We start from the raw sequence: 16,881 nt of genomic DNA, 5'->3' as shown, positions 1-16,881 counted from the left end.
ATTTTGCTCCTTAGGAGCCTCACTCGCCTCACCCTGTTTTTATTGCCACCGCTTCCTCAACACCCCCAAAGTCATCGCACGCTGAGCCCCCTTGTCTGGTCCTTCCCGTGCACTGCCCCAGGTCCCCGGGAGTCCACCTCGCTAAGGGCCCCCGCAGCTGCCACCGCCCACCCACGCCCTCCCGGCGCTGGGGCTCCCGCCCACCCCACCCCGCCCTCCAACGGGATTCCCCGTCCCCGGGCCCGCCCCCGCCGCTCCTCCTCCCCGACACACCGCCCTCCCCGCCGCAGACGCGGTTCTCGCCGGGGGTTCTCTCGCCCCGCTGCCCCCTTTCCCCAGCCTTCGGAACGGGGAGTGGGCGCCCCGCTACCCCCCGCCAGGCAGATAGTGTGCTCCTCCGCTTCCTTCCAGTTCTCTGACCCCTTCGACTCTTCCTCCCTCAGGCCCCGGGTGGCAAGGTGCGGAGGCCCGACCCCACCGCCGGGCCCAGGATTGTTTACTCACTCATCCTCCATCCTGAGCCGCAGGGACCTGCCGCTAGGGCGCCTGCGCACCGCGGCCCCGCCCCCACGCCGCGGCCCCGCCCCGCGCCTCCTCCCGGCGCGTGCGCACTGCGTTGCCCGCGACCGCTGGTCAGGCCGGCTGGGCATCCTTCTTCGCACTTCTGCGGTTTGGCGCCAATACCCCAAACTCGGGAGTCCGAGGTGGTGCAACCCGATCCCGACGGTTTCCAAGGCGGCGCTGTCAGGGGACAGGAAGGGCTCTTGGGAAACCTCCCGGAGCCATTAATATCTTTAAGACTTTATCCAGTAGTTGCATCATCCCCACACGCTAGTGACATGCCTCACTTCATAATTTGAAACCAACCTGGAACCCCTTCATTGCAGATCCTTCACATCTACAAATACCCCCAAACGCCCGTCTATGGGCTCTAAGTTATCATTCTTGCTTTATTTACACCGGACTGCCCTATTTCTGTCAATAGTTTTCTCAGTCACTCAGATTCAAATCAGTTGCCTTGAGTCAAAGTATCTTCTCACAAGATACCTATAAGTTACCAAAGGAAAAAGAGTAACTTTACAGGGGAGAAATCTGGCAGACATCACCTCGACCAAGTGATCAAAGTTAACATTACTAGTGCTGAGAGATATTCTTACTAGGTACCTCTCAATAGGATGCAATGAGAAGGGTACAGAATCACTTACATAGTTGTCTTGAAAAAAATGCATAAGCTGAGTTAATCATGAGGAAGCATCAGACAAATCCAAAATAAGGGGCAGTTTACACAATAGCTAGCCAGTATCTTCAAAAATGTCAAGGTCAAAAAGGCAAAGGGTGAGGAACTGTCCAGATTAGAGGAGACTGAGCAGACAGGACAACTAAATGTAACGGGTGATCCTGGCTTGGATCCTCGTCCAGAAAAAGCACACCAGTGGGATAACTGATGACATTAGAATAAGGTCTGTAGATTAGTTAATAGTATTTTTTCCATCTTAATTCCTGGTTTTGGCAATCGCATTTCTTCAACATTTGAGGAAGTTGGCTCCAGGGCATAGAGGAACTCTCTACCACTTGTAACTCTTCTGTAAATCTGAAATTATTTCAAAATATAAAGTTAAAACTTAAAATACAAAATAACATTACCTTAAATTTGTCTCCACAGACATAATTTTAAAGCCTATAATCATTTTTTTCTTCAAATAATTTTCATGACAACTCTATGAAGTAGGTAGGAAGGATTTCAGTTTTACACACGAGGCTATTCTGGTGTAAAGGAGTTAAAAGACTTGCCTCACACAGATGAAAAACTGTTCTGTCGGATCTTAAACTCGGGTCTCTGGATTGCAGATTTAGTGTTCTTTTCCTTATATCAGAACCTTTGACTTCTCTGTTTTCCTCTTGCTTATATCCAATTCACAAGCAAATCAAGGCAAATATTCCTTAATACTTGGCAATTTTCAGTGATGTTCCTTTCCATTCCAAATGCTTTCTAGACCAGTGGTTCTCAAATTTGGTTCACATTGAAATCACCTGGGGAGTTTTAATAACTACTGATTTCTTCCTCCCACCTTCAGAGAGCCTGATACATTGGTCTGGGGTTTGGCTTGAGCTTCAAGAATTCTCAGAGCATCCCAGGTGATTCCACTGTGTAACCGAGTTTGAGAACCATTACACTACATAAATAATTGTTGAAATAAAGAATATGGGTTTAGGGCTTCCCTGGTGGCGCAGTGGTTGAGAGTCCGCCTGCCGATGCAGGGGACACGGGTTCGTGCCCCGGTCCGGGAAGATCCCAGATGCCGCGGAGCGGCCGGGCCTGTGAGCCATGGCCGCTGAGCCTGCGCGTCCGGAGCCTGTGCTCCGCAGCGGGAGAGGCCACAACAGTGAGAGGCCCGCATACCGCAAAAAGAAAAAAAAAAAGAATATGGGTTTAAAGGGGGGGGAAGGGGACAGGCAGCAGGTTAAAAAAAAAAGGAATCTGGGTTATCTAAGGAGAGATGTTCAGAAGATCTGAATGTCAGGACTGAGACTGGAGAGCAGTTTGAGAAGCATCAGCTCATTGTTGTTAACTAATACCATGGGAGTGGACCACTTGGTTTTCAGGAAGTATGCCAAGTGACAAGAGGAGAGATACAAAGACATTCTGTGATAACAAAGAAAATATGGTTACAAAAATATTTTGAGGTGGAAAGGAAGGAAGGAGAGGGGATCTATCTGTACATATCAGAGTGTACAATGCAGCTCAAGCTCCACCTCCTCCTGCCAGCCCTCCAGGATCTCCCCCAGCTTCAACTCCATTACCACTTTACACTCGCTACCAGGCTGTCTACCTCTCTGATATCCATCACAATGTTTGACATAGGACTAAACCCAGGGTTTAGTTATCCTTGTTCACTAGAGGATTATAAAACCAACTTTCCACATCACCAGTAAGTATGGGGTTCTTGGGGAAAATTTGTCTGCCAATTGGTTCCTCTCTCCCTCTCTGATGGGAGAGAGTTTTTCCTGAGACCAGGCTCCTTCTTAGCTGACCATGGTCCATGAGACATTATCAGCCAATCTTTGGCCAGCGCTTCCTCTAACTTTTTCTTTTCCAACCCTTTACGTCTTTGCCCTATAAATTCGTAGAAAAACTGTTGGCAAGTGGTCAGCTACTAGACCTTTGAAAAACAGTACCATCACCCCTGCCCCACTCCTCCCAGCCCCACCCCCAGGCAGTTAATAGGAGAAAGGAATAACTGTGTCACTCCTGGCTTCCAGTTGCTCATCTTGCTCTTAAATTGGAGGCCTCTGGGGCTGAAGGAAACTGGACAAAGTGTGCTGAGTAGCCTAATAGGACTTTTTTTTTTTTCCTGAAAGTTCCCCATTGTGGAAAAATAAAATAATGTGTTTAATTTCTGAAACCTGATGCCTGATTTGCCTTGGCAGCCATTCTCCTGGGCTTGGCTGAGAGTCCAGCAACACTAATATACTGATTAATACCAGCTCAACTTGCTCCCTGGAGAAGAAGAGCATTATTTACTTGACCATTTTCTTAAATCCTTTTTAATTTGCATGTATTTTAGCATGATCTTATTGGCTTTAACATGCTGTATCTCTGACCACTGGCCCCAAAGAAGCCTCAGGGAAGACTGTTCTGCTCTGTGCATTCACAACCCCATCACAAGCAAGATTTTGTTCCACCCAGTGATTAGAAATGACATGTCACGTGTTCTGTTTCTTCTGGGGCAGGCAAGTTCTAAGTGTACTTTTGTCCCCTGCTGGTCTTCAGGCCACTAGTAGAAAGGGAGGGAGCTGATGCTTCCCAGAATTCAAACAGGGCTTTCTGCACTGTTCCATCCTCCCTTCCAACTTTCCTCCCTTCCACGGTAACCCCTCTGCTCATTCTGCCCCTCCCTTGTAAAGCCCACAGGGATATCAAATAGCTTTTCTCTGAAGGGACACAGAGGATTGAGGAACCGTTGGGCCCCAGACAGTCCCTGACAGGGAAATGTAAACACAGCTGTGGAGATGGGAGCAACCCATCTTCCCTCCTCCCACATTTCCCACCCAGAAGCAGGGAAAGGCCACCCTGCTGGGGAGAAACAAACAAGCAAACAAAACAAAGCACAGCCTTAAAGCCTGCATGAAGGTCACCAGAAACAAGCTGCTGCCCAGGCCTTGACCGGGCCAGCTGAAGTGCCAGACCCCTCCCTGAACACTTAGAGCAAAGGCAGCTCCAAAGCAAGTTGAGGTCTGGACATTACCGAGCCTGGAAACATGGCTCGATTTTTGAAGCCTCTCCACTCCTGGACATTTTGTCTTCTAATCTCAAAAACCCAGCTTTCCGCCTCAGGTACTTATCTCCTGACCCCTAGTTGCTTAAGGATCATAATAATGCATTCAATTCAGCAAGTAAGAACAGGCCCACAATAAACCCTTGTCCATGGCTCTTAGAAGTTTAAACTCTGAAACTTCAAGCCAAAATATTAGAAAGGGCCTCCTTAGCTTTTGTTAATTACAAAATAAATAATTCCAGCAGGAAGGAGAATTACTTTGGGGGATTATTCGGTGGGATTCAGGCCTTGCTTTGCACATACTGAGAAAGCTCCAACCCCACAGCTAGGGTGGTGCTGCCCATTCTCACTCTCTTGGCACAGTTAATGCAGGGCCTTGATCCCACGGGACACGCTCTTGGCACGGCGCTGCCTGGGAAGTAGCTCTGATCAGGTGGACAGCTAATGAGCTGTGCTTCCTTCCTGGCCATCAGGGCCCTCAACTGTAAAACTGCAGAAGTAGAAAGACAATAATAGCCTTCAAATACTGACCACTCAGTAGGTGCCTGGCATTGTGCTAAGTGCTTTACAGTAGGCCATCTTGTTCCATATGAAGCCAGCAATATTCTTACACTCATTTTACAACTGAGGAAACCAGGGCTTAAAGAGATTCTGGAACTTGGCCAAGGTCAGCCAGCTGGTAAATGGCAGGGCCAGGATTTGGGCCCCATCATTCTGACTCCAAACCTACTCTCTAAACCATTCCACTCTACCTCCTCTTTTCTCTGAGGTCTTCTAGCTCTGAATCACAAGTCTGGATTTTCTCCATGGTTTTTTCCTTTCACTGGTGGTGCCAGGAAGAGAAATGTGTTTGGGACTCTCCTCTGCAAGTTCAGAGGAAAACAGTTCCTAATAGACAAGGGGCTCCTTACTTCCTCTGTACTAGAGATGCCAATCAAAGCTGGACACTGGACAGACCCCCATATCAGCAGGGCACAGCCTGTGTGAAAGACAAACAAATCCTAGCCAGACAGGAAAGGGGAGTTCCCCTTGGTTCTGTGACTCCCCCTTTCTTCCCTGGCTTATCCGCAGGGTCCCATGCTGCTGATACTATGGCCCTTTGCACCCCACTGCAGCTAGGATGAGATACAAGGCTATGGAAACTCTTTTGGAGAAAGAAAAGTATAATACATAATCTACAGATTCCATGAACGACATTGTATGGAAAGAACCAAAAATAAATCACATTTCTTTATACATTTAACAAATTGCTTTTAGCATTCACATATTCATTAGCTATTGGACTGTAGGTGAACCTACATCATCTCGTACAATCCTTGCAAGATGCCTGGGGGTAGGTACTTTTATCCCTGTTTTACAGAGAAGAACATTGAGGCTCAGGGAGACTGACAACGTTGGCCATGGCCACATGACTGGTAAGTAGGAGGGCTGGAATTCAAACCCAGGCTAGGACTATCTGACTCCAAAGCCTGTATTCTTTTCAATAAAGAGTGTTGTGTAATGAAAACAACCAAAATTATGAAATGGGAAGGATCCCAGAATATCTTGGAAACAGAGTTTCATAACTATATGTGGTACACATTATAATAGTAACTACCATTTATTGCATGCTTACTAGTGCCAGACATCGGGCCAAATGCTTTAACACGCTTCATCGGTACTGCTCAGTGAGATACATGCTAGTAACCCCATTTCTGCAGGTAAGAAAACAGGCAAGCTCAAAGGGATTAAGTAACTTGCACAAGGTCACATAAGTGACCTTCTGTCTACAGGTTGGACAGCAGGTTGACTTCCATCAGGTGTTAACCTTTCTTAGCCTCAGTTTCCTCCTTTGTAAAGTGGGTTGCTATGGTACCTACTATAATGGAGTTGTGAGGGGTTTTTTGATGGTGGTGGTGGTGGTTTTTGTTGTTTGTTTGTTTTGGCCACGCCACAAGGCATGCGGGATCTTAGCTCCCCACCCAGGGATCGAACCCATGCCCCCTGCAGTGGAAACGTGTAGCCTTAACCACTGGACCACCAGGGAATTCCCTGAGTTGTGATTTTTAAGTGAAACAATTTGTATGAAGCACTGAGCACACTGCTTGGCTCCCTCAGGGCATCCCCATGTTACACAACACCTAGACTTCTGGGGTGCTGGGGAGGGGTGGAAGGATTCCTGGGGATGGTTTCAGAGGACAGTCCTAAGGAATGGAAGAAGGGTGAAAGCAATCCTGGCATCTGGCATTGGGTCCTGACAGCAACCATGAGTCAGCCCCAGGTGCCGAGGGACCAGCAGTGTTCTCAGCACTGCTGGGTGTGTGCTGTGGTCTCTTGGCCATGGTCCTCTTCAGTCACACTGTCTGAACGTCATTCTTATAAATCTGGCCTGGGTTCTTTTCAGAAAAACAGCCTCCACCATGTGATGTCATGGTTCAGTCTTGGTCAGGGAAGGAAGCAGGGAGGAGGTTGTGCGTACAGAGTTGGGTGAAACAGGATCTTCGTATCTCTGGAGGGGCCCATCTGGTCCTGGAAGAAACTCTCTACCCTTCTCCCCTCCCTTCAAGACTCAGTAAAGAATCAATATTCTGATCTGGAGTGAGAGGGAGGTGATAAATCTAATGGTTAAGACCTGAAGCTTAGCATCAAACGGTCCTGGGTTCATATCCTGGCTTTGCCAATTACTTCCTCTGGGACCTTGAGAAAATCACTCCTGTTTTCCCCCATTTCACCCGTGGACAAGATAATTCTGATGTTATGGTGGTGAAGTTTTAAGAAATGCTTGGAAATCACTCAGCATATCTGTCAGGGAATACACTCTGCAACACATAGTAATTGTTCAATGAACGTTGCTACTATTAAGTCCCCAGCAGTTGATGAGGAACATGGCTTGACAATTTTCTCTGCTTTTTACATATAACTTATAGATATTATAAGAGAGCCAGCGTTTTCTCCAATAACCATTCTTCCCTGTGAGAGGTGGTCAGGCTCCTCACGCCAGCACCCTAGAGATGAGGAGGCTGGGGATAGACGGAGTAGTTGTGTCCCTACCCCTTTGTCTTCCCTCCCTTAGCCAGCTGGCTCCCTGGCTGTAGCTCTTCTGGTTCTCTCTGCTGCCTCCCTGCCCTCTGAAGAAGCCTGTCTCCTCTCTCCAGATTGGAAAGATTAGCTGCCCCCAGCCAGAACTTCGGGCTTCCCTGACCCTGGCTCTCCCCCACACCTTCTCCTGTGCTCTGCTCTTTATTTTGCAGACAGCTGGGGAAGAGGCCAGCACGTATGATTGTCTCTATGCAGTAGAAAAGCTAATTCCTGGATGCTCTGCATGTAATTTCATTGTGTAGGAGGCCCCCAGTGCTTTTGACTCCCCCTATGTTGTTCTGGACTTGTCTGTGTGCATAGGGGGAAGGCTGAGGATTAGAAGTGGCACTCCTCCTTATGATCAAGTTACCTCTCCCCCTGCTCCAGGCAGGATGACCTTTGGCCCCTAATAGGAAGGGAAATTTACATGGCAGTTAAGATCCCTGCCCAGGAGAAGTCAATATAGGTTGAGGCCAGAAATCTCAAGTCAATGTCCAGCTGGATCAGAACCAGATCCCTCTCTTCCCAAGCACTGGTGGTGGGAGTGGGCTAAGGACAGAGGAATAAGGGATTGTGTAGGAAACTCAAAGCCTAGACTCTACTAGATATAAGGAAAAAAGACTGAAGACAATACTACACTGCAGTTAAAACGAAAGAGGCACAGCTGTATATGGTATCATGGAAAGATGACCCAAGACATTACTAATTTTTAAAAAGTCGCTGAACAAGGATATTAATTCCCATTTATGCTTTTTTTAGGTCCAAAATACCTGGGGGAGGTGAGAAAGGAATGGGGTTATAACGTTTTCTGTGTTTAAGTATTCTGCAATGAGTCTATACTTACGTATTACTTGCAATTAAAAAGTATGTCTTTATAGCAAAAAGTATATATTTTAAAGCAGAAACAGGCTTAGAAAGGAAGGGTAACGGCCCGCAGGGGTGGAAAATACGACTTCCCATGAAAGAGCCAGCCCCTGTCCCTAATGAAGCCCTTCTCTGGCCCCTTGCTGCAGATCCTGGGACTATTTCCTATGGCAACTTGGAAAAGGTGAGGTCTCTAGCCCCGTTCAGTCCCAAAGGACCCCCATAGCAGCAGACCCGCAGTTACCAGGATGCCCCCAGGGGTCAAATGAAAACAGCCAAACATCCAACTGGCTAGGAAATGTGAGAAGAGGAGAATCAGGAGGGGAGGAAATTTCCAGATTCTCCAACAGGTTTGAACTCCCGAGTTCAGGGAGGATTACAACAAGCTCTCCTTTGAGGTCTCCCCATCATGATGCAAGCTTAATTCCAACTCTAGGCTAAAATACCATTTTCTACCAAGTCACTTGTATTTTCCCTTTTGCTTTTTATATATGAAAATATATAATTATATATATATAATTTTATTTTATATATGAAATGTTTATTTTATATATGAAATATATAAAATATAGATTTTATATATAAAATATAGATTTTATATATGAAAATGTTGAGCTCCAAAGATGTGAAATGGCCTACCTAAGGTTACACAGCAAGACAGAGGCAAAACCTGCCTTCAGAGTCCTAACCAATGTTTGTTTGTTTTTATCCATTATACCATACTGCCTTATTTACAACCCAACATTTGTTTTTGTCAGCTTTAATCTTGATCCCAACCCTAGCCTTTACCCACTGTGGGCTCAGGTGCCTCTGGCCAGTGGAAATGGCTGATTTTGCTTTCTGCCCCTCCTTGCTTCCTCCTCCCATCTTATCACCTAGAAATCTCCCTCTTGACCATGTTTCCTTCTTTTTTTTTTTTTTTTTTGCGGTACGCAGGCCTCTCACTGTTGTGGCCTCTCCCCTTGCAGAGCACAGGCTCCGGACGCGCAGGCTCAGCGGACACGGCTCACGGGCCCAGCCGCTCCGCGGCATGTGGGATCCTCCCGGACCGGGGCACAAACCCGTGTCCCCTGCATCGGCAGGCGGACCCTCAACCACTGTGCCATCAGGGAAGCCCCCATGTTTCCTTCTTGAAAAGGGCAATCACAGGTGGGAGGGAAGGAACGGAGTTTGTCCCTGGCCTGAAGTGACTCCAAGGCAGCCTGGCTCTTTTCTGCCCATTGCAGAAGATGACCCTCACCAGGAAGGCTTTGGGGTTCATGCCAAGTGGGCCAATTCCCTTCTCCCTCTGGATGCCTTGCTAAAGCAACCTCTTGATCCTAGCTATGGAGGAACAACAGGTTATCAGTGGCCATGATTTAAGAGCCTAGGACCCCGAGATGAAGATTTGAAGAGAGATGGTGCAAGATAATTTGTGGTGGGAAGGAATCATAAACTGGGACAACAGCAGCAGCTGAGTCCAAGGGTCAGTGTCTGGGAGTAATTTAGGAAAGTTCGGTGCTGACAGCTGTGTCTGGAGTTGAACGTCATGGCCAAATCAGCTCCTGGGATCCTCGGCTGCTTCAGGCCTACGAAGCTCTGGCTCAGGACACAGAGACAGCTGTGGTGTGGCAGAAGTCAGGGCCGCTGGGGCCCCAGGCTCAGCCTTGCTGTTGCTCAGCTGTGTGGCTTTAGGCAAGTCCTTAGGAAAGGAGGAAAGGAAACTAGCATCTGCCTAAGTGAGTGCAGTGCCCTTTCACAAGTGTCACTCTCACTACAGATTAGTGAGGAGGGTAACGTCCCTGTTTCACATGGGAGGAATCTGAGGATTCATGAAGGTAACTGAGGTCATTCCAGGCTATATAGCTGGAAAATGGGAAGACGGAATTAGGACTCAGAGCTTCTGAGCTCAAGTCCTGGGCACTTTCCCCTGGGCTTTAGCTTCTTCCTCTGTAAATAATGTACCCACCTCATGAATGAAGTCACACATTGTAGGTTCTAAACCTTCCCTTTTCACAACCTTGGCCCGGAGGAGTTGTGGCCACCTTCTTCTTGGGAATGGAGCAGTCTTACTTTTGCCACTGCACTCAATCTGGTTCGTGGGTCTAGGCCCCAGGGGGTGCCTCGAAGGCAGGGTATTCGGACTTTGCTTTCCCCTCTACCTCTATCCCCAGGCCTTCTCCAGACTCCGAAGGTCTGGCTCCCTCTTCTCCTCCTCCTCCTCGATTTTGGCAGGCGGGCTGACATCAGTGGGTGTTCCCAAGGAAAGGGAACTCTGAGCTGAGCTCCACGGGCCCCTTCCCCCACGGCCCCGGACAGCCCCAACCCCCAGCCTTAGAAACGGCAGCGTTCAGAGGCCCTCTGAGCTCCCAAACCCCTCCCTCTTTTCGCTACCCGCCCCCCCCCCACGCCCCCGCCGCCTCGCAGAGGAAGGGAAGGGGTTGCTAGAGTCCGGGGAGCGGAGGCTCAGAGACCCCGACGAGTCCTGGGCGCCACGCAGCCGAGCCCAGGAAATGGATGCCGGTTCTGGGGTTACGAGGGGAGCTGTCCAGCCCCGCAGGGTGAGCTAGCAGAAAGGGTGAGCCAACGTCGGCCCGGCGGAGGGAGCGGCGGGCGCCAGGGCCGGGTGGGGCAGCGACTCCCCCTCCAGCCCGCCGGCCCCGGGCGTCGCCCCCGCCCCCCACGTGGCCGCAGCCGTCCCAGCCCCTGCGAGGAAGCGGCGCGGCTTCCTGCGGCTTGGGACGGGGATATAGGCGCCCCCGCCCGGGCCCGGCTCAGCGCCGCCGCTCCTCCTCGCCTGTTCGCCGCGCGATGGCCTCGCTCCGGGCGGAGCGCGCTGCCGGCGGCCCGCGGCTCCCCGCGACCGGCGCCGGGCGACCGGCAGCGCTCCGCCTCCTCCTGCTGCTGGGCGGTAAGCGCAGCGCCCCGAGGCCCGGGCGGGAGGCGCGGGAGGCCCTGGAGGGGAGACGGGCTGGACGGCCAAGACCGGAACGGGCCCCGGGGTGCGGGTGCGGACAGCGCTGCTCTTTGGACGGTCCCTGGCCCCACCACGGTGAGGGCGCAGCGCGAGCTGCTTCCCACTGGGGAAAAGCTGGCGTGCCCGGGTCCCACAGAGAGGTCTTGGGACGTCTGGAGCTGGCAAGGAGGGAGGGGTTTGGATGTGAGTGGGAATGAATTGGTGCAGCCCCTCTCTTCTGGGCACTGAGGCATCCCGTGGGGGCCTGGATTGCTTCTCTTTTTTTTCTGAGAGTAGCCCTGACTTCCAAGGGTCTCAGCCCCCAACCCACACACCCCTTCCTCCAGGCCCCAGATCCCCAGCATCCCATCTCCCTGCCCCTTTTCTGCCCACAGCTGTCCTGAAGCCCCAGGAGTCCCTGGCTCAACTTCTTCCCACCCCAGACGTCTTAAAGTCAGAAGGTGAGTACCCAGCAGCTGTGGGAGGGTGGCCCAGGGCAAGGAGAAGAGAGGTCAGTGGGGAGTGTCCCCTTCCTACAAGCCAGGCCCCAAACCCAATTAGTGCCCCTAAGTTCTGCTCTGTTCTCTCTTGGGGTTCCTTGTGGTCTACCTCTCATCCCACAAAGCCTCCAGCCGGCTCTGAGCTGGCCCCACCTCACAGGTGGATTAGAAGATCCCAGAAAAAGTGTATGTGGAAGTTCTTGCCAGGCGGGGTACTGCTGGGCACATGGAAGACATTAAAGTTTTCCTGAGCTGAGACTCTCTTCTCAGCCAGGACTGTCTTGCTTGGGAAGGCTTCTGAGGCTCTCCGGGTAGTTCCCATATTTGAAGACGGGAACAGTGGCTCCTCAATGGAAGTACCTGGACCAGAGGGCTTGGAGGGTGGCGTAGGGGTGTGGTCAATGTGCAGCATCTCTGCCCACAGGGAAAACAGTGGAGGAGAAGTATGAGACAAATGTCCTACGTTGCTGGGATGATTATAAGGTTCAAATGGACTCTATCGAAAAGGATTGGTGTGACTGGGCACTCATTAGCAGGTAGGGGCAGTGCTGGAGGGCGGCTTGGGCCAGGGCTGGGGCTTGCTACTTGTGGGCCTTGAGTGAGTGTGGGACAGTCCTCTTTTTGGGCCCAACCCTTCCCTCACTCTAGTCCTCTCCTGTCCCCAGGCCTTACAGCATCCTTCGAGACTGCTTGGAAAGGAATGCAGAAGAGTTTGGCCTGGGCTTCCCCAATCCCTGGGCAGAACAGATCATCTTTGAGACTCATCAGATCCACTTTGCCAACTGCTCCCTGGGGCAGCCCCCCTTCTCAGACCCCCCAGAGGATGTGCTCCTGGCCATGATCATAGCCCCCATCTGCCTCATCCCCTTTCTTGTCACCCTTGTGGTGTGGAGGAGTAAAGATAGTGAAGCCCAGACCTAGGGTGGCGTGAGCTCTTCAGCCGCCATCTTACTCCTTTACTCTGCAGGTCTCTCCCCTCCCCTCCCTACTTCCTTCTCTCACTCCTACCCCAACTGCAGATCCTTAGATCGATGGAAATGGAAGCTGGGTGGGGTCAAGGCTCAAGTTCTGTAATCTTCAAAATAAAACTGGTTTTTTTTGTACACTGTTCCCCTCCCCATCCCAGTGGGCCTGTGTCCTTCCCAGAGTCTCTGCCATTCCCACAGGCCCTCTGTTCTGAGCAGCAGAGCGTGAAGAATCTGGATAGTCCCACTGTTTTGTTCACTTACCTGCCCCCCACCACCCCTTCCCCCACCCGAAGGCCACACCCATATACTTCCTCCTCCCAAGGCCAGGCCTTTCCTGCGTCTATCCAAACCCAGCTCCAGGAAACGTGCAGGAAGAGACTCCCTTCCGGTCTGGAGAGCAGCCGGGGAGGTGAGGGGGGTGAGATGAGGGAGGACACTTTGCTGTGGCTCCTGCAAGAAGGAAGGGGGTGCCACCCAGGAGCCCTGAATTTTCCCTTTCCTGATGCCTCAGTTTCCTCCCAGGGCCTGGGAATAGGAGCTCTGATCTGACCAACAGGAGTCCATCCCTAAGGACCTCAGGATTGAGGGCGAAGGCAGTGGAGGCTTCCTCTACTAGACTCGCCACAGGACTTCCCCTCCAGGTCCTTGGCCCTCATCCTACATTGTCCTGGACCCTGGGTGGGTGTGGCCTGCAGCCTGGCCACACACTGCCCCCTGGTGTCCACTAAAGCTAACAACCAGAAGATGGACGTGGCCTGGAAGAAGCTCAAAACTGAACCCTGTGATCAGAGACCTGTCATCCCCATAGCAACCACTAGTTCTTCACTGGATGCTTCTGTTAGCTTCTTGAGCCATACTTATGCTCCCTTTCCCACTTCTTAGGGACATACCTAGCGGTCCACATTTCTGTATATGGACACTCCTGTATGTTCCCTGGATGGTGAGGCCCAGTTCTCCCCATGGAAACTTCACCTCCAGTTCTCCCTGGGACAAACCTGCCAGGTCATCAAAAATGTCTAGAGCATAACTTTGTTCTTCAAAAAGACACCTGTTTGGGCTTCCCTGGTGGCGCAGTGGTTGAGAGTCCGCCTGCCGATGCAGGGGACACGGGTTCGTGCCCCGGTCTGGGAAGATCCCACATGCCGCGGAGCGGCTGGGCCCGTGAGCCATGGCCGCTTGGCCTGAGCGTCCGGAGCCTGTGCTCCGCAACGGGAGAGGCCACAGCAGTGAGAGGCCCGTGTACAGCAAAAAAAAAAAAAAAAGACACCTGTTTATTCCTTGTGGCACCTGGCACCTCTTTAGGAACTCTCCTTCCCTCCTTGTTGAAATGTAAGCTTCCCTGAGTATATGCATATCCACTTCCTGGGACATGCCTGTCTGTTCCACAGATATATACCTATATGCTTCTAGAACATAGCTGTTTATTCTCTGAGACACACTTCTCCTCTCAGGACACATCTGGCTCTCTAGAGACATACCTATTCCCTAGGACATTTAGAGTTTTCACCAGAGAGAAATCTTTGTTTCCATGAATGCATCTGTCTTCTCCAAGGATATAGCTATGCTCTTTTTGACCCATATTTGCCTTCATACATTTTACTAATATACATCAAAGGCATGTTGGTGGAAGACACTGTATATTGCATGTTGTGTTGGGAAGATAAGTTAGATAAGGCTTGGCTTCTGCTTTCAATGGCTTTCATCTAATAGGGGAGCTGACATGTACACAAATAAAAACAGTGGAGTGTGTGATGAGAGTCATGCAAGGGATGCAAGCCAAATGTTTTCTGAGTGCAAAGGAAGGAGGGGCCCATTTAGCTAAGGTGCAGTCACAGGAGGTGAGATCACAGGAGGGTGATTGTGGAGTTGGCACCTGACTAGGCCTTAGATGGAGTACATTCCCCTATGGGAAAGTGTCGAAAGGGAGGTGAGTTAAAAAATTATTGCAATAATCCAGGTTTGAGAGAACAAGGGCATGGACCAAAGGAGTGGTGAATGGGGAAATGGAAAAAAATTTAAAAGTAGGGAACTTCCCTGTTGGCACAGTGGTTAAGAATACGCCTGCCAATGTGGGGGACACGGGTTCAAGCCCTGGTCCAGGAAGATCCCACATGCTGTGGAGCAACTAAGCCCGTGAGCCACGACTACTGAGCCTGCACCGTAGAGCCCGCGTGCCACAACAACTGAAGCCCATGCGCCTAGAGCCTGTGCTCCGCAATAAGAGAAGCCACCTCAATGAGAAGCCAGTGCACCGCAACAAAGAGTAGCCCTCAGTTGCCGCAACTAGAGAAAGCCCGTGCATGGCAACAAAGACCCAACACAACCAAAAATAAAAAATTAATTAATTTAAAAGGTGAGCAGAAATAAAAGCAATTAAAAAAATAAAAATTAGGAAAGGTTATTAAAAATAGGGGAGGGATTTGGATATGAAGGTGAAGTAGAGGAGAGGTTAGAGCTGACTCTGGCTTTGAACCTGGGTGTCATTAGAAGGAGAAGCTGGCCTGAAGAAAATGGTGTATAATATGAATAACAATGGAACATGCTGTTATATACCGTAGAGAGTTAGAAATGGGAGTGGTGGTGGTGCTGCTAGTGGTAGAAAAGGGTTAGAGCTAGAAATATAGGGTTAGGAGTCCCCTGCACAGAAAACCCATGTGAAGCCATGAAAGGGATGAGAGTTCCCGGAGAGAAGGTGTACTGAAGAAGGCTAAGGTCCTTTAGGAAACACCCACATGTAAACAATGAGGACAGAAGAAGACAAAGGGAAAGATCAAAGAGATAGCAGAACAAGGATAAAGCAGTGCCATGGAAGCAAAGGAGATGGTACCCTCTGAGAGAACTTTTTTTTTTTTGATGTGGACCATTTTTAAAGTTTACTGAGTTTGTCACAATACTGCTTCTGTTTTATGTTTTGGTATTTTGGCCACGAGGCACGTGGGATCTTAGCTCCCCAACCAGGGATCGAACCCGCACCCCCTGCACTGGAAGGCAAAGTCCCAACCACTGGACCACCAGGGAAGTCCCAAGAGAACATTATCTATTGAATGGTTCATTCATTCATTCATTCAACAAATATTTGTTGGGCACTTCTGTGGACCAGGAACTGTACACAGTGTAGGATGGACTTTGGTGGGGGAGATGTTAGAGATCAGACAGGAAATTGAGAGGGTGGTAGAGTCAAGGGAACTACATATTTTCCAGTAGGGATGACGTCAGCATGTTTGTAGACGAGAGGAGCCAGGGGAAAGGGAAAGAGGGAATATGATACACAGAGAAGTCCTGGAGGAAACTGGAAAGGAGAGACAATCAGCTGCCAAAGGGTTGACCTTGTAAAGGAAGAGTGATACTTCTTCCTTTGAGTCCAAAAGGAAGGAGTAAAAATGAGAGAAAATTTTGAGAGATGAATCCAGTGTGATGACAGAGAGGAAAGATTAAGAGGTTCACATGCATGGCCTCAGTCTCATAAAAATAGAAGGGAAGGGCATTCTGCAGAGATGGAGGAGATGGGAACAGGTGGAATGGCATGATGAGTGTGGAAAAGTTTGAAGAGTTACCTTGAGGGATATGACAGGGAGCCAATAAAAGATAAAGCATCACTGGGCTGCACTGATCGCCCGGCAGTGAGGTCAGTCAGGGAATCTGGGGTTCAGTCAGCAGGTTCCGGTGAATTTTTTTTTTTTTTTCAGTAATACTCCTGGGCCCAGGCGTGAAAAAAAGAAGATGGGGGTGGGGTGGGGAGGTGGGCAGGGAATCAACGACCCTGGTTTGGAAACTGAGCAGCAGGTAGGCAGGCAAGGGGATAGAATTGAGTAGTCTAGGCTGGGGAAGGAGTCAGATAAGACCAAAAGGGGTCTTGAGGGACCAGGGACTTGAGGCTAGAAAGGTGAGGACGTGGGAGAGGTGAGAGAGAGGTGGCTGTGCTCAAATACGGCAGCTCTGAATAATGGAAGCAGAGCCATTTCAAGCGATAAAAGCTACAAATGAGCTCCTGGGGAATGATGGAGTCGAAGGACACAGGAATTGAGGGCAACTGCGAGGGATTGAAGTTAAATGACACAAATGTTGATATTAAAAGAAGCCTAGTATAGTGGAAACAAGTCTAGGCTGGGTTCTGGAGACCTGGGTTCTACTTGCAGTTCTACTAACTGTGCTCACTTTGGGGGAGTGACTGCCCTTCTCTGGGGTGGAATCAGAGGACTTCTCAGGGCCGTTTCTGCTCTAGACGGTAAGGATTTGGGGATAATAGGAAGGGACGGGTTGACGAGGACGATCCCTCCCGT

The 16,881-nt window shown here is 50.1% G+C and overlaps 1 protein-coding gene and 1 pseudogene across 1 annotated transcript; one reads left to right on the top strand and one right to left on the bottom strand.

The window, feature by feature from the left end:
- Positions 1–9,455: 9,455 nt before the first annotated feature.
- On the bottom strand, positions 9,456–10,985 carry LOC136139052 (uncharacterized; annotated as a pseudogene).
- Positions 10,880–12,723, top strand: RAMP2 (receptor activity modifying protein 2). The gene is made up of 4 exons (XM_065897422.1): positions 10,880–11,088; positions 11,529–11,594; positions 12,058–12,169; positions 12,299–12,723. Exons 1-4 carry the CDS (start codon positions 10,989–10,991, stop codon positions 12,552–12,554), a joined length of 534 nt encoding a protein of 177 aa, XP_065753494.1. The 5' UTR covers positions 10,880–10,988; the 3' UTR covers positions 12,555–12,723.
- Positions 12,724–16,881: the final 4,158 nt, after the last annotated feature.

This window comes from Phocoena phocoena, chromosome 19, assembly GCF_963924675.1.
Source record: "Phocoena phocoena chromosome 19, mPhoPho1.1, whole genome shotgun sequence".
Taxonomy (NCBI): domain Eukaryota; kingdom Metazoa; phylum Chordata; class Mammalia; order Artiodactyla; family Phocoenidae; genus Phocoena; species Phocoena phocoena.
The sequence above is the reverse complement of the archived record's forward strand: the minus strand, read 5'-3'. Positions and strand labels throughout refer to the sequence as shown.

What these genes read in the sequence shown, in the direction of transcription:
- RAMP2 (XM_065897422.1), top strand. Translation starts at nt 10,989, where the DNA reads ATGGCCTCGCTCCGGGCGGAGCGCGCTGCCGGCGGCCCGCGGCTCCCC. An exon ending in CCTCCTCCTGCTGCTGGGCG is followed by an intron (nt 11,089 to 11,528) that starts GTAAGCGCAGCG and finishes TTCTGCCCACAG; the next exon opens with CTGTCCTGAAGCCCCAGGAG. An exon ending in AGACGTCTTAAAGTCAGAAG is followed by an intron (nt 11,595 to 12,057) that starts GTGAGTACCCAG and finishes CTCTGCCCACAG; the next exon opens with GGAAAACAGTGGAGGAGAAG.